Raw genomic sequence first — 20,378 nt, 5'->3', positions numbered from 1 at the left:
TGTTTTCGAAAGATTCAAAGAAAAAGCATGTTTTCTGTGTCTTACGAAGGTCTATGGGAAGAACTACTATCAGCCTGAGCACTACGTCTCCAAGAGTGTTTTGCAGAAAATGGCAATGCCTTGCCTGAAAGACGAGTTGCTACGGTTACACGCCAACAATGCAAACATGACTGCAGAGGAGGCCGAGATCGAGTTCCTCAAGGTTATGTTCACTTCTGTTCTTATTGTGATTCCTTATGAAAGTGTAAACTTTACCTTTATATGAAGTACAGTATGACAGTAGACTGGTTCTTATTGTCACACACTTATATTTCTGTTGAACATTGAACCATAAGAATGCTCATTATTGGCAAAGGGGCATGTTGTCACACAGTATGGGGCAAGTTGTCACAATGGAACCTGCCATTAAATAGTTTTTCAACAAAATGAAAACAGTAAAACAATTATGAAACAACAGCAATGCAAAAGGTAACAGAAATATCAAATTCAAAAAATAAAAATGTTAATAATAAAATATAATAAACATGTTGACTTAATTTTTATTCCAAATTCTAAATCTTGAGAATATGAATAATTCAAATAATTAAAAATATATAATAAATAATTTATTAATTATTTAATAAATAAATAGATAGATAGATAGATAGATAGATAGATAGATAGATAGATAGATAGATAGATAGATAATGAATTTTCAGATAATGAATTTTTAATAATTTTTAATAATGAATGAAAAAAGCGCAAAAGTGCACACATTTGTGTGATTAGACTTTTGACTCAAAACCTCATATTTATTGAGATAAAGGCAACATATATTTTGATATAGCCTCAGACTCCCCTATATATGAAAGTCATTTAATGAAAGTATTTTAAGACACACATAAAAATATCAGATCATTGCTTTAGATAACAAAATATCAAACCAAATGCATGCATCTGAAATAAAGATACAGATACAAGAACATTTGCTAGATTGGAGATTATATGATATAAAACAACAGATATACAGTTTAAGACAAAAGTATTAGGTAATATCTGTCACTCAAGTTGGTTAAAAGTCACTGCAAATATGGCTCTGAAAAATGAATGGTTTGATCTTTTAAAGGGGTGGTTGATTATGATTTCACTTTTCTAACTTTAGTTAGTGTGTAATGTTGCTGTTTGAGCATAAACAACATCTGCAAAGACGCTCAAAGTTCAAAGCAAAGGGAGATATTTGCTTTTAAAGAAATAGTTTTTTAAGGACTACAACAAACGGCTGGTAAAGACTACACGACATTCCTCACGGGTTAGTGACATCACCAACCCTAGAATTTACATAAACCCCGCCCCCAGAACATGATTTATAGATTATCAAGACAGAATATGCTAATCAATGACTAGAAGATAACTACACATCAGCAACATAAATTCATCAACTAACCATTCAGAAATGTCCTGTTGCTTCTACATGTTGTCACTTCTTCTTGAGTCTCTCCATCTTTGTCTGAATCCGGTTTGAACATAAAAGGGTAAAAGTGTTTGAAATGTTCAGTGCATGTCTGTGTGAGTGCAAGCTGTTGTTGCTCCGCCCCCTGTGGCGAGAGCAGCAGCTCATTTGCATTTAAAGGGACAGACACAAAACGGTGTGTTTTTGCTCACCCTCAAAAAGTGACATGCTATATAAAAATATCTGTGGGGTATTTTGAGCTAAAACTTCACATACACACTCTGGGGACATTAAAAGCTTATTTTACATCTTGTGAAAAGGGCATTATACCACCCCTTTAACTTCTAATGCGATGAAATTCAGACATTTTAAAATTTTGGGGCCACTACTTTATTTTAAAATGGAGTGAAAATAAAGAATGAGAAGGATGGAAAATGCGACAGCTGCATTTGTTTGTGCTGCTCTTCATCTTCCTGCCATCTATTGGATTTATTTAAACCCATAATGATTCAGCGGGCTACTGGCCAAATATTTTTACAGACACCATTAGGTCTGAACAGCTTTTCTGGAGCGATGATTGGCATTGGGTGTCCTACATTACATAATCTGTCCAATTGACTTGGCAGCACTGCTCGACTCCCCCACAGAGCGTTCAGCAGCTTCCAGAGTACGGCGAACTGCTTCACCGTGTGGCCCGTGAGAAGAAGCCGGTGTTTGGAGAGCTGGTCCTGGGAGTGTGTGCCAAAGGCATCATTGTGTATGAAGTTATAAATAACTCCCGCACCGCAAGCCTTAGATTCCTCTGGAGAGAGACCAGCAGTATCACCTCAGCCGTGAGTCCACACTAATGCAGAACACTGTATCGTCTTATTTTCGTTAAAATACAAAACAAACATAAGAAAGTTAAAACATGTCCTCCAATCCAAGTTGATTGTGCACATTGGAAGCATTTCAAGTAAGCTATTTGTACGATGATTTTTCCTTGAATATATAAAGTTCTTTTTTTTTCTTCAGATATACATTGTTTAAAAAAAAAAAAAAAAAAAAACTGTCTATATATATATGATATATATATATGTATACTTTTTTCACCAATTATAAATTTATGACTTTAAACCCCTCAAAGAAATATCAAAATTGAAGGAAAGACGGTAAAGAGGTAAAATCACATTTTGTCAAATGGAGTATCCCTAAGAAAATGTCACAATATTCGTAATTCAGAAATTATGTATATTTGTAAAAACATTATGCAGAAGTTCTGTAAAACTTTACAGAAAAAGTTGTCATTTGTCAAAGTCACTTCTGCTCACCAAGGCTCCATTTATTTGATTAAAAACACAGTAAAACATTAATATTGTGAAATATTATTACAATTTAAAATAACTGTTTTCTATGTGAATAAATGTGAAACTGTAATTTATCGCTGTGATCAAAGCTGAATTTTCAGCATCATTTCTCCAGTCTTCAGTGTCACATGATCCTTCATAAATAATTCTAATATGATGATTTGCTGCTTAATTATTATTGGTGCTCGGTTATTAATAATGGTTCTTATTTTTAACAATGTTTAAAACAGTTTTTGCTGCTTACTGTTTTTTTCAAGATTCTTTGATGAATAAACCGTTCAAAAGAACAGCACTTATTTGAAATAGTAATCTGTATCATTATAAATGTCTTTACTGTTACTTTTAATTTAATATTTTTTTTACAAAAAACAAACTTTTTATTTATTTATTTTTATCAATTATTAGGTTGTGTGAATTAAAAATCTAATAAATAGAGGACTGTATGATTTAATCTGATGATGTGGTTAATTCTTCCTCCTCTGTTCTCATCAACACAGCGACGTAAGTTTGTCATTGAGAGCAGCACCAGTAAAAAGAAGCACACCTTTCTGACTGAAAAATCAAAAGTGGCCAAATACCTCTGCGAACTCTGCTCCGCACAGCACAAGTTTCACAAGGAGATGAGCTCTCGCCAGCTCACACACAGCCTCGCTTCAGGTTAGTCCACATCCACTCCGATAAAGCTGTTCAATCCAAAGTTTTAAGAGACTCTTAGTTGGGCTTTGCCAGAGGTGGACAGTAACAAAGTACATTTACTTGAGTACTGTACTTAAGTACTCTTTTTGAGTATCTGTACTTTACTAGAGTATTATTCTTTTCTGGAAACTTTTTACTTTATCTTCACTACATTTGAAAGGCAAATATCGTAGTTTTTACTCCACTACAGTTCTGTCAAGGTCCTTGAGTAGAAAGAAGTAATGTCAGTCAGGGGGTGATTTTGGTTGGAAATGAAAGTCGGGTTGACGTCAGAACTCGACTGATGCCGGTTTCTGACGTCAACCCGATTTCATTTTCAACGTTGGGTTTGGTCTTCTAAATTCGAATTTTGTTTTGTAGCACACTAGCTTATAATTTACAGTCAGTAAGGCTAACATATTCATACTAAAAGCCAAAAAACTTTAAATAGGGCAATATTTGAGGGAACAGCCATTTGGGTGTCCGAAACCATTGTGGATGTAATTGAGTGACTTATTCAATCTCACATTCAAACTGGAACTGTGTTCTAGAAATAAATGTGATATTGATATGAGGGTAGGTATGAGGGCATAGATTCAGATATACTGTAAGTATTACAACAATGCAACAATAATAAAACAATACATTGACATTTACTTTTTACTTTTGATACTTAAGTACTTTTAAAAACAAGAACTTCTGTACTTTTACTTAAGTAAAAATTGTTCTTTACAACTTTTACTTGTAACGGAGTAATATTTGACCAGTAGTATCTGTACTTTCACTCAAGTAAGGAAGTTGTGTCCACCTCTGGGCTTCGCTTTGTTAGTGGTTCACAATAAGCAGCAGTGTAAATGTGTCTGTAGAGGAGAGTATTGTGCAGTATTCAGCCATGTGTCGAGCCCAGAACCACGAGGTTGCGCTCAACGACGGACGCCTCGATCCCGCTGCCGACGACTCCATGAGCAAACTCTGTGAAGACATCGCTACCCGCCTCGAAGCAAAGATCAAACTACAGAGAGACTTCTTAGACTTCACCGGGTGAGAACAAACTCAACCATGAACCATGTCAGTCTTTGTATTAAAGAGGTGTTTGGGCTCTACTAGAATAGGTATTTTCCCCATATTCTCCATTGTTGCGGCTCCTCTCTTCCCAGTCTGTCAGTAACGCTCTGTTTAGTTCCTGTCTCTATGAAGCCCCGCCTTCTGAAAAGCACACTGTGCTCTGATTGGTCGGCTGGATCAGTGTGTTGTGATTCGTCAAGCGCTTCGAGTGTGTTTGGGAATGACCCGCCCCTTACCATAACCGCCAGTTTCAACACACTACTAACTAACTCAACCAGGCCTCGCCCCTTTATTCTGCGTATTAATTATTTAAATGAGGAATATTGTGACGTGTTCGTTCCAGGAAGAAAACTCAAGACTACAATGGAGGCGTTTCAGGGAGTTCAGAAACAGTGATATAGAGAATAACTGCCTTTGAAGGGACTTTTTCGTGCTCAAACAGGAACATTACACACTAAAGGAAGATGAACATGTAAAAAAAAAAGCATAAAAGGTCTACTTTAAGGCAAGACATTACAGACAAAACCATTGTTTTTTTCAAACCACTGGTCAGTTTTGGGCTATTTTGCTTCTAATAGCATGTCATCTTTCCTACTATTGTAAAGAAAACATCCAAAATACACATTTAAGTCCTAACTGTAGATTTACATATATCAGCCGTGAGCTTTTCAGAAATCTCCACATCAGCGGCTTTATATACACCAAACTTTACTGTTTTGTTCATATCTGTATTCTGAAGTTTTGTACTGAGGAGTTTGTTCATATATATCATTCCCCTGGTTTATATAGCACTTTATTGCTAATAACATGGTGGGAATGTTTTTTTTTTTTTGGCTGTTTAAAGTATTTTCTGATTTATGGAGTGATAAAAATAGATATCCCAAATCCCCTCTGTAAATCCATTCTTTATCCAATGTTCTCATGGTGTCTTGTCTGTTTGTTTCACTTCTAGATCCCAAAGTCCAGCTCTACAGAGAAGCTCTTGTAGTTCTCCGAAGCGTTGCTCTGAAGTCCCTTCAATGTACTCTCCTTTAAGAGGTAGGATTGACAATCAACCCATAACATGAACCTGTTTCATTGGGAAACAGCGCAATGCAGTGTGACCTTTTCTCACAGATACTCCAACAAGTTCCCGACCTCCAGAGAGGGAAATAATCTGTGTTTCCCTCAAAAAGGACCCCAAAATTGGCCTTGGTAAGTGGATTATGGATCATTACTAACTGATATGCATCGAATCTAATAAAAAAAAAGCACAAAAAAAAATCTTCCTGGAACGAACGTCACAATATTCCTCATTTAAATAATTAATATGCAGAGTAAAGGGGCGAGGCCTGGTTGAGTTAGTTAGTAGTGTGTTAAACTGGTGGTTATGGTAAGGGGCGGGATATTTCCCAAACACACTTGAAGCGCTTGACCAATCACAACACACTGATCCAGCTGACCAATCAGAGCACAGTGTGCTTTTCAGAAGGCGGGGCTTCATAGAGACAGGAACTAAACAGAGCGTTACTGACAGACTGGGAAGAGAGGAGCTGCAGCAATGGAGAATATGGAGAAAATAATGTGTTTTTTGATAACCTATTATTAGACCTCAAAAACAAAATCAAGCCTTTGAAAAAGAGCATAATAGGTCCCCTTTAAATAACACTTAATTTCAACATTTACTCTCCTGATCCAGTCCAATGGAAAGCATGCTGGGAACTAAACATCCATGCAACAAAAATGAGTCAGATAGTCCCAACACAAATGGATAAAGTAAACCTCAATTTTACATATTAACATTAAACACAAATGGATAAAGTAAACCTCAATTTTACAAATTAACATTAAACACAATAAAAGTACAAGCTGCGTAATTTTTCACAGCATGCATACAGAATATTAATTCACTCTTTCTTCATTTTGCCTCTAGGCATTGTTATTGTTGGAGAAGACAACACTGGGAAACTGGACCTTGGTATCTATATTGCATCAATTGTACCCGGAAGCCCAGCTGACCGAGATGGACGCATCAAACCAGGTGAATCCTTACAATCATTAGATTATTTTGTGTTAATAACATCAAGACATGACCTCAGAAGTCGCTGTATGAACATTTGTGAAGACGAGCTCCATGTTTCCGTCAGGTGGTCGACTGATCTCTCTTAACCAGCTCAGTCTGGAGGGCATGTCCTTCAGCGAGGCCGCTGACATCATGCAGAACAGCTCCAGTGAGGTGGAGCTTATCGTCTCGCAGCCAAAAGGTACGATCATGCTTTAAATTAGTTATATTCTGCTGCACGTGTGATATAACATCAGTACACTCTAAAAATTGTTGCTACAATAAAAAAAAAGTTCCTACACTGAAAAGAATTTCACTCAGAAATTGCTAGTACATTTCATTTCATAAATAATAAGAAACGGCAAGAGATACATTGATATAAACTTGACATTTGTTAGACTGAAAGAGTGTTTTCTTGTAAAACATACTCCAATAATCTTTGCAACTTAATTTTTGAATATGTGCATTGTGTTAAAAGAACTTACAATTTGAGTAATCAACTCAAACAATTGTGTTTATGCTACAATATTATTAAGTAGTTCCAACTAATTTCAACACAATTGAGTGGTGACCCTAGAACTAAACCAATGCATCTTATCTATATCAGTTAAAATTAATAACTAACATAGGATGTACTAAATGTAACTTATTTATTATGTAAATGTAATAAACAAGACATCAGCGCAGTCATTGTTCATTTGCTCAATGTAGTTTATATCAAACACAAACTATCCATAAGCAGCATGATGGTAACCACAAAATCTTCAACATTACAAAACTCTTTTAAATGTAAAACATACGAATAATAACAATAAATAAATAAAAACAACTTTAAATAACATTTTTTATCAATTATTTTCCTTATCCAGTCCTATGCAACGCATGCTGGGAACTAGAAATTCACTTGCCAAGTTATCAAGACAATTTCTACTCGATTTCTAAAGTTAAAAACAAACAGGCAGACATTTAAGTTTAAATAACACAATATTAGATTTATGTAAAGATCAACATATTGTCAACAGAACTTTTATTTTGTTTATTTTAATCAATAAATTAGAATTTTTAAGATGCAACCATACATGTATAAAACTGGCGTTGTGAAATCATCAGCTCTGTCTAAGCGTGAAGGCGCTGGTCATCTGGCGGAGAGGAACTACACGTCGCAGAGCACTTTACTGGCTGACAGTCGAGCAGGGGACGAGTACCTGGATGAGCTGGTCAGTGTCATGATGACCCCGAAAGGCTCCAGCAGGCTTCACATCCCTGAGGTTCGCATTATAAACGCACAGGTACTGAACATGTTCCTTCAGAGGCTGGGGAAATCTGCCTTGTTTTCTATGAATGTTTCTATATGTTTGTGCTGTGTAGATGCATGATTGGTTCTTTATCTATAGGTCATTTTGGTCTAAAATTTTTTATTAAAAAAAATATATATTTTATGTAAATGCATAAAACATATTTAGTGTTATATAAGTTCTAAATACACAGTTAAACATTTTTAAATGACACTTTTAGCTTAATTTTGAAAATTAGAGTTATAAAATGTATACATTCAACAAATAAATCTATATTTTTTTCTTTACTTGTTTAGAAAATATGGTATGGTTCATGACTATTTCACTGTTTAGATCATCAATGTTTTTAAAATGTAATAATTCATATTTGTAAGGTGGATTTAAGGGTAATACTTAACAATAAGGTTTCATTTATTAACATTAGTTAACATAGTTAACCTGATCTAACAATGAACAATACATCATTTATTAATCTTAGTTAATGTTCATCTCAACATATACATTTTTATGATCAAAATTTGCATCTGTTAACATTAGTTACTGCACTGTGATTTCTACAAAGATATGAAGCAGCACAACTGTTTTCAACACTGATAATAATCATAAATGTGTCTTGAGCATCAAATCATCATATTAGAATGATTTCTGAAGGATCATGTGACACTGAATACTGGAGTAATGATGCTGAAAATTCAGCTTTGATCACAGGAATAAATAAGGAATGTGTGTGTGTGTGTGTGTGTGTGTGTGTGTGTGTGTGTGTGTGTGTGTGTTTGAGTACATATGAGAGAGATAGAATCATGTCTAATAGTTGTGTCCATTCTCTCTGTTTGTTTTAACAGGATGATTATTCCAGGTCAGCGTCTCTGATCAGCTTGAGACCTGAAGAGTTTATTGTGATGCTTCAGAGATCTGGAGGGAGTCTGGGCATCAGTATCACGGTAAGCACACTGTTTTATAGGTTTATAGGTTTTGAGACTAAACAAAGTGTGCACGTATTCATTTTTAAATAAAAAAAAAGGAATTCAGATGACACGGCTGTCTTAGGTTTTGGTTATGTTTATGCTTTCTTGTCTTTTATTTAGATTTTTTGAATAGTCTTGTTCCTGGTGGGTTATGTGATTTTTCCCTTGCCCCTCATGGGATCTTGTCTTTTGGTCATTTAGTGCACTGATTGGTTCTTTTGTCTCGTGTGTCATTGGTTTATTGTCTTATCTTGTTGTCAGTTTTGTCTTTTCATTGGTTCATGTTCATTAGTTCCAACTAAAAAGGTCTCAGGACCCGACGCAAAAGAGTGATTCATAAGACAAGTTTTGAATTGCTGAGTGTGTATACGGGAGGGAAGTTATTGTGTGTTATCTGTGCGTGGGAAGCGGAAGAAAGAAATGACTTATGTGCTCCTGCAAAATATAATTATGTAATAATAACAGCACACAGAACTCTGTCACTGCAGATCTGAAGCATAGTTTATGTGGATATATATGTGTTTATGTGGATATGGGAAAAAATAGCCTATAGACATCAGCCGTCATGGCCGCCGGCGCCACATCGGAATCCACTAAAGTTATCTCGAAGCGTTTGAGACTGGTATTCAAGGTGTCAGCCTCCTCAATGATGTTATTCTGTGTGAAAATGTTGTTGGCGGTCACAGTACTTCTGGCCTGGCAGCGGAATACAGCGATTTTAGTCATTTTTGAGGATCCGTGTGAATGGGAATCATTTTGACAATTGTCTGTACGCGAAAAACACAAAGGAAAATATTTTCCATTTTTAGTACATTTGTTGTCATGTAAACATACCCTAAATTCATTTTAAGTATATTTTCCGTGTGTACTGTACATTAGTGTACTATATAGTGTACTTATATGCAATGTACTTGTAGTATACTTGTATTTGTACTATTTCAATACTTCAACTAAATTGGCCCACTTTGTAGTTTAAAAAAAAGTATACTTTAAATTGAGTGCTCAACTAGTATACATCTAGTATACACAAGTGTTTCTTTAGGATTGCAGCTCAACTACAAAATGTACTTTTATAAACTAAAGATGAGTTAGTAACTAGTAAACTAACAGTATAACTATAAATTCACTCAAACATACCAACTACATGCCAAGTATACTTAGAATACGTAATTGTACTTTTCTTAAGTATATCTTATTCAATTAAGCACCAATTAAGGCCAAATGTACTTAGACTTTTCTGTATACTTGTCTATATAAGCCAAGTAAGTATAATTTTAGTTATATCTCTGATGAGTAGACAGAATGTATACTCTTATATTTATAGTTTAAAACAAGTAAGCTAATAGCAAACTTCTTTTTTTGTCAGAGAAGCCAACCTTAGCACCACCGATATTATTTACACAGGTGAAGCTGAGTTAGCTGTTGTACGTCTGCTACTCCACAGGGTCAGTAGTATCACAGAAGCACAAACAGAATCAGCTGCCAAAGGGCAAAGAGAAAGAGTGGTCACATGACTCTGGATATAAACGTGCGGAAGGGGGAAGCACAGGGCTATACAGGCTACGGCTAATCTGTCTAAGTGGGGTTAAGTAGCTTGAAAGGCTTTTGTACTAAATGTCCGTGAGCTTGGAAGGCCGTCCCGTCAGACACGAAATCCAACCCTGAATCCATTATTCTGTGCTCGCCTGCTGCTACTGTACATGATGACCTTGGGAAGTCACTTGTGAAAAGCACACTTTAGCATAATTGTAAAAAGAAACGATTAAGTATGACATGAATGAAATGTTTTCGGACACTTAATTGCATCTTAATTACAAAACGATTAAAATGTATGTTTACACTTTATTTTAAGGTGTCATTGTATAGTGTAATTATATACCTAAGTACTCAGTAATATTAATTAACAACATGTACTAACTATAGGGTTAGGGTTTGGTTGAGGGTTACTTGCATGTAATTATACATAATTTACTGTTATTACTATGGTAACTACATGTAACATATGGAACTGTTAAATAAAGTGTTACCAAATGTATTATAGTTTACATTTATATTAAATGCAATGAGTTGAAGTTAAGAGCCAGTTGGACTTGAGTAAATCTTTACATGTAATTTTATAATTACTCTTAAAGTATTTGAAATATGGCTAAAGTGTACTGACAGTGACAATCATTCATGATAAACTAAAATATACTTTAATGCCAATTCTATTGAAAATTGTATGTAATTTATTTAAATTTATTTGTAACTACACATTTGTAACGATGAAGACGCTACAGTTAAAATTGTAATCATGTGCGTTTAGTCAGCACATCAAAATAAGTGTATTTTATAGCATGACCAAAAAAAAAGTATTAAAACAATTATTTCACTAGATTTTACATTTCTCCAAAGTGACTTTGAAAAGTGTGTAAAGAAATCTTGGCATGAAAGTGTACCCTCAAGTGGCCTTTTGCTGTATTAATAGTAAGCTATATTATCTACAAGCACAGTTAAAAAGTACACATTTAATACAATCAAGCACACTTATTTTCACAAGGGGTTCTTATCAAAACAAGTTCAAATGTGTGACTGTGTGTCTTGATGTCTGAATCCACAGGGAGGAGTGAACACAGGTCTCCGTTACGGAGGGATTTACATCAAGAGTCTGGTACCTGGCGGAGTGGCCGAACAAGATGGCCGAATCCAGACAGGTACATGTGCATGTTACTGTTCTTACTGCCATTACAGAGACTGAGGAAAGTGGCATGGATCTGCACTGAGATTTAGTTTAGTAAATGGATGCAAGAATGCGTTGGTTTGGTTGAGTCACTTGAATGATGATTGTGTGTGTGTGTCAGGAGACAGGCTGTTGGAAGTGGACGGCACCAGACTGCAGGGATTCACAGACCAGCAGGCGGCTGAATGTTTGGCAAGAGCAGGCGAGGTAAGCTCTCTCTCTCTCTCTCTCTTAGCCTCTCTCTCTCTCTCTCAGCCTCTCTCTCTCTCTCTCTCTCTCTTAGCCTCTCTCTCTCTCTCTTAGCCTCTCTCTCTCTCTCTCAGCCTCTCTCTCTCTCTCTCTCTCTCTTAGCCTCTCTCTCTCTCTCTCTCTCTCTTAGCCTCTCTCTCTCTCTCTCTCTCTCTCTTAGCCTCTCTCTCTCTCTCTCTCTCTCTCTCTCTCTCTCTCTTAGCCTCTCTCTCTCTCTCTCTCTCTCTCTCTCTCTCTTAGCCTCTCTCTCTCTCTCTCTCTCTCTCTCTCTCTCTCTTAGCCTCTCTCTCTCTCTCTCTCTCTCTTAGCCTCTCTCTCTCTCTCTCTCTCTCTCTCTCTCTCTTAGCCTCTCTCTCTCTCTCTCTCTCTCTTAGCCTCTCTCTCTCTCTCTCTCTCTCTCTCTCTCTCTCTTAGCCTCTCTCTCTCTCTCTCTCTCTCTCTCTCTCTCTTAGCCTCTCTCTCTCTCTCTCTCTTAGCCTCTCTCTCTCTCTCTCTCAGCCTCTCTCTCTCTCTCTCTCTCTCTCTCTCTCTCTCTCTCTCAGCTGTAATCACTGTTTCCTTCTAGGAATTCAGTAAACCCTTCGACATGATCTCTCTCAGTTGTAATCACTGCTTCCTTCTAGGAATTCAGTAAACCCATCAGTAAATTTTCGACATGATCATAACTTTCACACAATCGACTACATGCCTTCTGTCATCTGGTTGATATTTCAAACTTTTATTAGCAAGTAAAATGCATTTTAGAATCATTGTTAAAACGTCCACCTTCAGTTCGTGATTCACTTGGTCTTTTTGCTGTGAAATCTTTATTGAAGTAAGATGTAAGAATAACTTTAATATTGTCTTGTATATTGCAAGATGAACACTTACTGGACTGAAGCAACTTTGGATTATACATCCATTTTATTTTTATTTTTTTTATCTTGTTAAAATGTCCCAAATATGATCATCAGGCTTTTGAGGAAGGTTTATTTGTTCAACTCTCAATCATCATTGCATTGCATTATATGTTTTTAAACTACAGAGCATAAATCATTTAAATCAAGTATTTAAATATCATCTTAAAACATTATTTGCAGACATATATATATACATATAGTGATGAGTCTGATGACTGATATTTATATGCATTTTATTGAAGTAATCTGATATGCGGTTATAAAGATCTCATTGACAAGCTATCAGGATTTAATCTTTTTGGTCATATATATTAATAAATGCACCAAATTTCATATTTTTGTTCTTTTTGGCACCCTTTTTTCTCCTCGAGCAGAATTTCTCACTTTATCATACTGTATGATCCATAAAAGCATGATGTATCAAATATGATACAAAACATGAAACACTATAAACTTTTTTTTTTTTTCAAACCTATATACTATGTGCTATTTTTTTGTATGTAAAACATTGAAGAATATTTATGCAGCTTATTTCCATACAGTTTATGAATGGTAAAAAAAAAGACCAAAAACTGAAGATTTTCACATTTCTATTGCATGGCTTCAGAAAGCTTGGGATATGGTACACAAATCATATGGACTGGTTTTATGATGGTTTTTGTAGCCTGACCTTCAGCTGAACTGATATTAGTGATAATAGTTTTGTGTGTGTGTGTGTGTGTGTGTGCAGGTGGTGAGTCTGGTGCTGGAGCGGGACGGAGGCTCTGTGATGAGGCGAGGCCCTATAAACCCTGTGTTACGGGACACACTCGCCGTCAGATCACCGAATCCCACAGGGATGAGGAACAGCTGTCCTGCCATCACCATGACCAGACCCTTCGGCGTCAAGCCCAGAGACTACAGCTTTGTGTCGGACGGTAATCAAAAGATGCATGTAAATGCACCACTTTAATGGTGTATAGTATATACAGTGATTCAGATTCTGTGCTGCTTTTGCAGTGCAAAGACGACTACTTACCACATCATGTGTTTAAAAAGAAATCACCCTTTTAAACCATCTTAGAATATTGATTATCACCAGAAGGATTTGTTAACCTTAATCTCTGAGCCCATTCAATTCAATTGACAATTCTTATATTTGTATGAAATATTGCAGGATTTATCGTAAATGATTTATACATGCACATTAAAATGAATGTACCTTAATAATATGGAATCAGAAAACACTCCCTCTTGCAGCATCTCTTCTATTCTCTGATGACGTGGGCGGGGCAACCTGTCACTCACATGAGATCCACCAATAGAAAACCACAACCATCCAATCAAGCCCCGCCCTACATTTGTTGTTGTTTCAAAAAGCCGTTTCACTCAGATATACATCACAATAGGAAAAACAGTTCATAACAGTTTTTACTCTTTCCCCGCCAGCGTTAAAAAACACTTGAATGTGGCTAAGTTTCATTTAAAAAAGCAACATTGAGCAAAAAGCTGAGAAAATCACGTTTATGTCAAAGACCTACATGATGATCAGAACACAGATGGAGTAGATCGAGTCCATCAACACACTCAAAGCTTCACAGTCCTGTCACTCGCCCTGGGTCGACAGTTCATTCAGTAACAGGCAGTTTTGATTTATATGCTGTTAAATGTTGATGATCGGGTTATTTTACATATGCATATGATTACATATGATATCGCTTGTTTCTGCTTTTCTTCAACTGTGTTTTGATCCTGAGATTCTGTTTTCTTTCAGAAGATGTGTAATAGCGCCCCCTATCGTATAACAGTGAAAACACGGAAAGCCGGAAAATTCCGTCAATGGCGGGGAAAGAGTTAAAATCTTGGAATCATTGAGAAACCTTGAAATGTCTTAAAGATTGTATTCCCTTAAACACACAGATGCCCTGTTCACCGCGCTTCAGGATTACACAAACACAGGTAAAGTGACGTCACCGCCACAAGGCTGGCTTAAATGTGTCTAATTCCGTCCCCAGAGAACATTCAGGAGGTGAAACTTAAGAAGACCCTGAACGGTCTGGGCTTCAGCTTCTTCATCTCAGAGCTGGACACGTCCCTCGACTGTGGCTCCATCGTGCGGATCAGAACGCTGTTCCCAGGTCAGCCTGCAGAGGAAAGTGGCCAGATTCAGGAGGGAGACGTCATTCTGTCGATTAACGGGCAGCCGCTGAAGGGCTTGTCCTATCAGGTGACCAGAGCTTGTCTTTAACCATTACAGACATGATGGGAATATTAACGTAAACCATGTGAAGGGCCAGGATTTGTTGATTATAGTCCAATTATTCCTTCCTGGGCAATCAAAGTGATGTCAGCCAAGACCATATTTACTATTAAACTGATATTTGGCCTGTGAACTCTGACCCTACAGCAAGTGTTGCAGTGTTTGAGGATTTCTCCTTCAGAGGTGCAGCTGGTTCTCTGCCGTCCTGCTCAAGGTTTGGAGAGAACGCACAACACCCACTATACACTTCATCTGATCTGTTTTATTTCATATGTTTAGTGATAATTATATAGACACACAGACACACACTCTCTCACTCTACAGGTCAAAAGTTTAGAATCAAATTTTAAATGAAATTTTATGAAATAAATTGTAATGTTTTTTTAAAAGAAGTATCTTATTATAAAAGAACTTTAAAGAACTTGTTCTATTGTAATAAATGTTAAAGTGTAATTTATTCCTGTGATCAAAGCTGAATTTTCAGCATCATTACTCCAGTCTTCAGTGTCACATGACCCTTCAGAAATCATTCTAATATGATGATTTGATGATCAGGAAACATTTATGATTATTATCAATGTTGAAACAGTTTGAGGTAAGATGTATTTTCCTAAAAGAACAAGGACACATTCAATTTGATCACTGAAGACTGGAGTAATGATGCTGAAAATTCAGCTTTGCGTTACGGGAATAAATTACACTTTAAGATCTATTCAAATAGAGAACAGTTATTTCACAATATTACTGTTTTTACTGTGTTTTTGATCAAATACATGCAGCATTGGAGAGCAGAAGAGACTTCTTTTTAAAAATATAAAAAATCCTGATGATTCCAAACTTTTGAGCGGTAGTGTAGCCTAATGCAATGCCATATTTATGTATTTTTAATAAAATATTCAAAGAGAACAACGTCACTGAGTTGTGTTTACAGTAACTTGGAATCATGTTTTATGTTGTTAAGGAACACTTCCACCTATATCCGAGAAAATAGGCCAACTGACCTGCAGCTGATCCATGAAAGATATGAAGGTCTTCTCCTGGGAAGGTCAAAGAGGAATCCTGGTGCATTATGGGAGAGGATGGATCCTTCAGAGGGGTTAGAAAGTTCTAAACAGAGTGGAGCTGGACTGATTTTCCTTTAAGGAAGTTAATGATACGCACAAGTAGATGTAAAAGTAGAGTTTTTCTATACAGCCAAATTGATTTCTGTGACTTTACTGAAATTCTTTGAAAGGGAAAATCGGGTAACTAGTTCTTGCACTTTAATTTCCTCGACCTCTTTTTTTGTTGAATTTTTTTACGTTAAAATCTCAATGCAGACATTCTCACACACACAAACATACACACACAGACACGCATTCTAGGGATAATCCTGAACTTGTAAAAGCAAGGTCAACATGTGAAGGATCTCTTAATCTAGTCACTCCTTGACCAAACATGTTTTAGAGAGCCAGCCAGACTTTACTATCAGAATTACCACAGCACTTTTAGAGAGCAACTAGAAGAGTGTCTTTTATTTGACTAAAAGAACATTTGTTTGTGTCTCAAGGTCCTGTCAAATACAAAAAGGAAGCAGACTGAGTGTTTGAAATCCTACAATGATGCCGATCCTGCTCCTGCTCCTTTACTTGACTGGATGAAAAGGCAAGTGTCAATAAGCCCTTTTTTATTAATGATTCGTGTCCATCCTCATGCTGTCATACTGCCAGTTTGAGTACAAACTATTTGAATGATGCTTAAAAAAATCCATTCTATAGAATAACAGATTTCTAAGCAGAATCAGTGCAGAAAACGTGAAAAAATCTCTGGGTCTAGTGTCCTGAATTGCCGTGTTAAAGAGGACATATTATGCCCTTTTACAAAGTCTTTTGCATCGCACTATTACAGTTAATCAGCGAGTTAGATCGTTATACGAGAAACAACGCACCACTGTTTAGTTCCTGTCTCTATGAAGCCCCTCCTTCTGAAAAGCACACTGTGCTCTGATTGGTCGGCTGGATTAGTGTGTTGTGATTGGTCGAGTGTGTTTGGGAAATGTCCTGCCCCTTACCATAACCGCCAGTTCAACACGCTACTAACTAACTCAACCAGGCCCCGCCCCTTTATTCTGCGTATGAATTATTTAAATGAGGAATATTGTGACGTGTTCGTTCCCGGAAGAAACTCAAGACTACAATGGAGGCGTTTCAGGAGTTCAGAAACACTGACACTGATATAGAGAAGAATGTTGAAACTTTGCAGAGATTTTTGAGGCTCAAACAGCAACATTGCACACTAAAGAAAGATGAACATGTAAATAAGCATAAAAGGACCACTTTAATATATGATTGTCTTAAGGTAAAAGAATGCAAAAAAGTTGAAATGACTGAATATACTGCCTTATAAATTAACTTTAGTTAACTCAGTCTTTTTTATTTGCCAACAGTTCCTGCAGTTCCAGAGGATTTCCACAAGGTGGCGTTACAGCTTCAGAAACAAATCATGTGACCCAAACTCTAAATTGTTTGACTAATTTTTGTCTCTAAGAATGAGTCGTTTGTCTTTTTTTGTTCTCTTTTACATTACTACGTAATGAATTCTGTATTAACTCTTAAACCATTATACTGAGCACACTTCACGCCACTTTGAGCTTGAAATAATCTTTCAATAGAAACTCTTTTAAAATGTCTTTCTGTAGCATTGACACTTACCCAGCGTTGCTAGAGAAGTGTGTAAAACTCTGAGCATCAAACAGTGCTGAAGGCAGCTACACATTTACCTCAACTGCAAAAAAAAAGTTATTATTTTTGGTGCCTTGCAGTCACAAGATATTACAACTTTTACAAATTTCAGATATGCCTGTTTCGCTAACTGAATTATGTACTGTACTTATTAAATCTTCAGCCTTATCCTTAAGTTTGCAATAAAGATTGAAATGCTTATAAATGTAAGCTTTCTTTTTTCAAATAGATAGATGAATTGATATGTTTCTCCAAGGGTTTCATCTCGTCTTTATGCTGGCTGATCAGCACACACTCAACACACTGTTATTACTAGACAGCGATCAGTAATATCTCTGAGCTTCTCAGTTCCTCAGCTTCTCGAGGAGAAACATCTGCAGAATCCATTAAAGGACCTGCGGGATCTCAGCTTATTTTTACAGAGCCGCTCTTGTCCTGAATTATGTGTCCATCCCGTCAGAAAACACACACACGGTCGCTGACATCACGACTGGGAAACCTTTCACTCAATCTGTCATTAAAACTCAGTTCTTTCAAGAGTTAAGGTAAAGGTTACTCTACCCGTGTCAATGACTAATTACTTATTAAAATTAATTCATAATAATCCACAGCTGTTGAATGTGAGAAGTTCACAGGAAACAAAAGTGATCATGTGGCTTCATAATTACCCATCATGCCCTGCAGGAAAGTAGTTGCTGTGTCTGTCAAACGCTCAGACAAACGCAGCTTCTGTTCACACTCAAAGAAGCCTGTTAGTGTTGGTTTTCTCGTTTGTCGGGTTGTGTATTCGTGGAATATCTGAGATGTGATGTAATATCATCTGGTGATAGTGTGAATTAGCCATAAGATGTAACAGTGAAGCGCCCCCAGCTGGTGAATGTGGGAACTTACAACAACAACTACAACACTCCTCACTGGGCTTTTGACCATGAGAGTGAAATTTGGAGACGCCATAACAATTTGTTTTATTTAAATATTATTATTAATTTACAAAATATGTGTTTTTAAATGTAAACTATATTGATCATTTCTACTTTAATTTTTATAATAAATATGGGTATATACCATAGGGTATATACATTACATACAATACCAGTCAAAAGTTAGGAAACATTACTATTTTTTATGTTTTGAACAAAGTCTCTAATGTTCATCAAGGCTGCATTTATTTGATCAATAATACAGAAAAAACTAATACTGTGAAATAATTTTACAATTTAAAATAATGGTTTTCTATTTTAATATACTTTAATATATTCCATGTGACCATCTCTCACATTTCTATAATTCACATCCGTTATTTGCAAAATCGGGCTTAATAAATCCTGTAGTGTGAACCATAGACATAATAAATACATAGACGCCCTATTGGCCGCTGGATCGTACGTCAACAGCGCCGCCATACTGTGGAGGGCAACTTTCCCATACCTCTCATAACGAGAATTGAGAAAAATGGCTATTTCGTGTGCTGCTTGGGGCTTTACAAATCGCCACATAATTGAAAACAGGTCTCAGGGAATTACCTTTCACAAGCAAAACTGAAAATTTGTTTCTGGTTGCATTTCATTTACTATTTTTATTTTCAGAGGAGAAAGGCCGCGAAATTTAAAAATACTACTGTTATTGTGTCACGAAATGTAGTTTTAAGAGTTTTTCAGTCGACAATGTAGTTGTTTAAAGCTCAAATCTGTGGTTTATTTATAAAGATAGCAACTATTTAAAAATGTTATCTGACGGTTTCGGAGTTGTGAGATCCAGCGATCACCGGGCGCTCAGCGCTCATGAACCCCGCTGAGAACAGCCTTACCTCGGCTAGTGCTTCTGACGTTCGCCGATGGATCTGATGTCTTTAGTCTAGTGGTTAAACATGAGAATAATTTGTCTTGTGTATATCTAACAGGCGATCTTTGGTCTCATTAATCTATAATTTGTTCCCTGGCAAATCGTTTTGGCTGAGGGCAAAGTGAAGTTTCATAACTTTATATATTTAGGCTATTTAACTTTAACGTTGTAGCCTGCTGTATGTGACTGAAATTTAACAAAAAGAGACAGGGTTGCTTCATTTTATTTCATATAGCCTATGTAAGAATATTTTAAAATATATAAATTTACATTATTTATTATTGTTATTATAATAATATACCACTTGTGATTATTAATCTATTATAGTAAATGCTGTTAAATTATTGTACTATTCATAGTAACTATTTAACTTATTTTTTATTGTCTATATTCTGTTATTGATATTTCATATTCTATTGCTATTATTACAGTGCTATGTTATTACGGCCCATACGAAAACAAGGATAAACATCGGCAGGGCTTTTGAAAGATGGCGTGTATATATCTATGGATGGCGTGAACCCCGTGTTTTAAAGGGGTTTAAAACAGATGCAGAGGCGGCTTTATTTTGCTAGACAGGTAAGACATTTCAACAGTTTAATTACGTAACAGTAGCGCACTTGTTCGCTTAATTTACACAGTTACGGAGTTTCCTGTGTCGTGCCTTTCTTGTTTTGCTATTATGGTAAATATGAATTATTTTGTGCTAGCTATGAGAGAATTTTCTACTCCAAGAAAATCAAACTCGCCTCCTCCATTGTCAAGTATTGGATCTGAATCAGATCAGTAATGACATAAGATGTTTATATTATGTTATATTATAACATGTTTATGCATAACAGGGATTCCGTTCATACACCGTTTATTTCGTAGCACTATGATTGTTATTTGTTT

General features: G+C 36.2%; 1 protein-coding gene across 3 annotated transcripts in view; it reads left to right on the top strand.

The window, feature by feature from the left end:
• The window catches only part of frmpd2 (FERM and PDZ domain containing 2), a 38,733-nt gene extending 20,886 nt beyond the window's left edge, over positions 1 to 17,847 (top strand). For 2 of the 3 annotated variants that reach the window (XM_084135999.1, XM_084135998.1), the window contains exons 13-30: positions 50 to 202; positions 2,077 to 2,262; positions 3,273 to 3,432; positions 4,317 to 4,491; positions 5,468 to 5,553; positions 5,632 to 5,709; positions 6,428 to 6,535; positions 6,642 to 6,758; positions 7,667 to 7,845; positions 8,694 to 8,792; positions 11,416 to 11,509; positions 11,657 to 11,742; positions 13,414 to 13,600; positions 14,678 to 14,889; positions 15,070 to 15,136; positions 15,884 to 16,018; positions 16,472 to 16,566; positions 17,348 to 17,847. In XM_084135999.1, the coding sequence (XP_083992125.1) occupies positions 50 to 202; positions 2,077 to 2,262; positions 3,273 to 3,432; positions 4,317 to 4,491; positions 5,468 to 5,553; positions 5,632 to 5,709; positions 6,428 to 6,535; positions 6,642 to 6,758; positions 7,667 to 7,845; positions 8,694 to 8,792; positions 11,416 to 11,509; positions 11,657 to 11,742; positions 13,414 to 13,600; positions 14,678 to 14,889; positions 15,070 to 15,136; positions 15,884 to 15,933 (2,037 nt within the window). In that variant the 3' untranslated portion in view covers positions 15,934 to 16,018; positions 16,472 to 16,566; positions 17,348 to 17,847. The remainder of the gene's footprint in view (positions 1 to 49; positions 203 to 2,076; positions 2,263 to 3,272; positions 3,433 to 4,316; positions 4,492 to 5,467; positions 5,554 to 5,631; positions 5,710 to 6,427; positions 6,536 to 6,641; positions 6,759 to 7,666; positions 7,846 to 8,693; positions 8,793 to 11,415; positions 11,510 to 11,656; positions 11,743 to 13,413; positions 13,601 to 14,677; positions 14,890 to 15,069; positions 15,137 to 15,883; positions 16,019 to 16,471; positions 16,567 to 17,347) is intronic. The other variant, XM_084136000.1, reaches the window with a different exon arrangement.
• The last annotated feature ends 2,531 nt before the right edge of the window (positions 17,848 to 20,378 follow it).

The sequence above is a fragment of the Abramis brama genome (assembly GCF_963993115.1).
Source record: "Abramis brama genome assembly, chromosome: 14".
Lineage (NCBI taxonomy): Eukaryota > Metazoa > Chordata > Actinopteri > Cypriniformes > Leuciscidae > Abramis > Abramis brama.
This window is presented reverse-complemented; position numbering and strand designations above follow the sequence as displayed.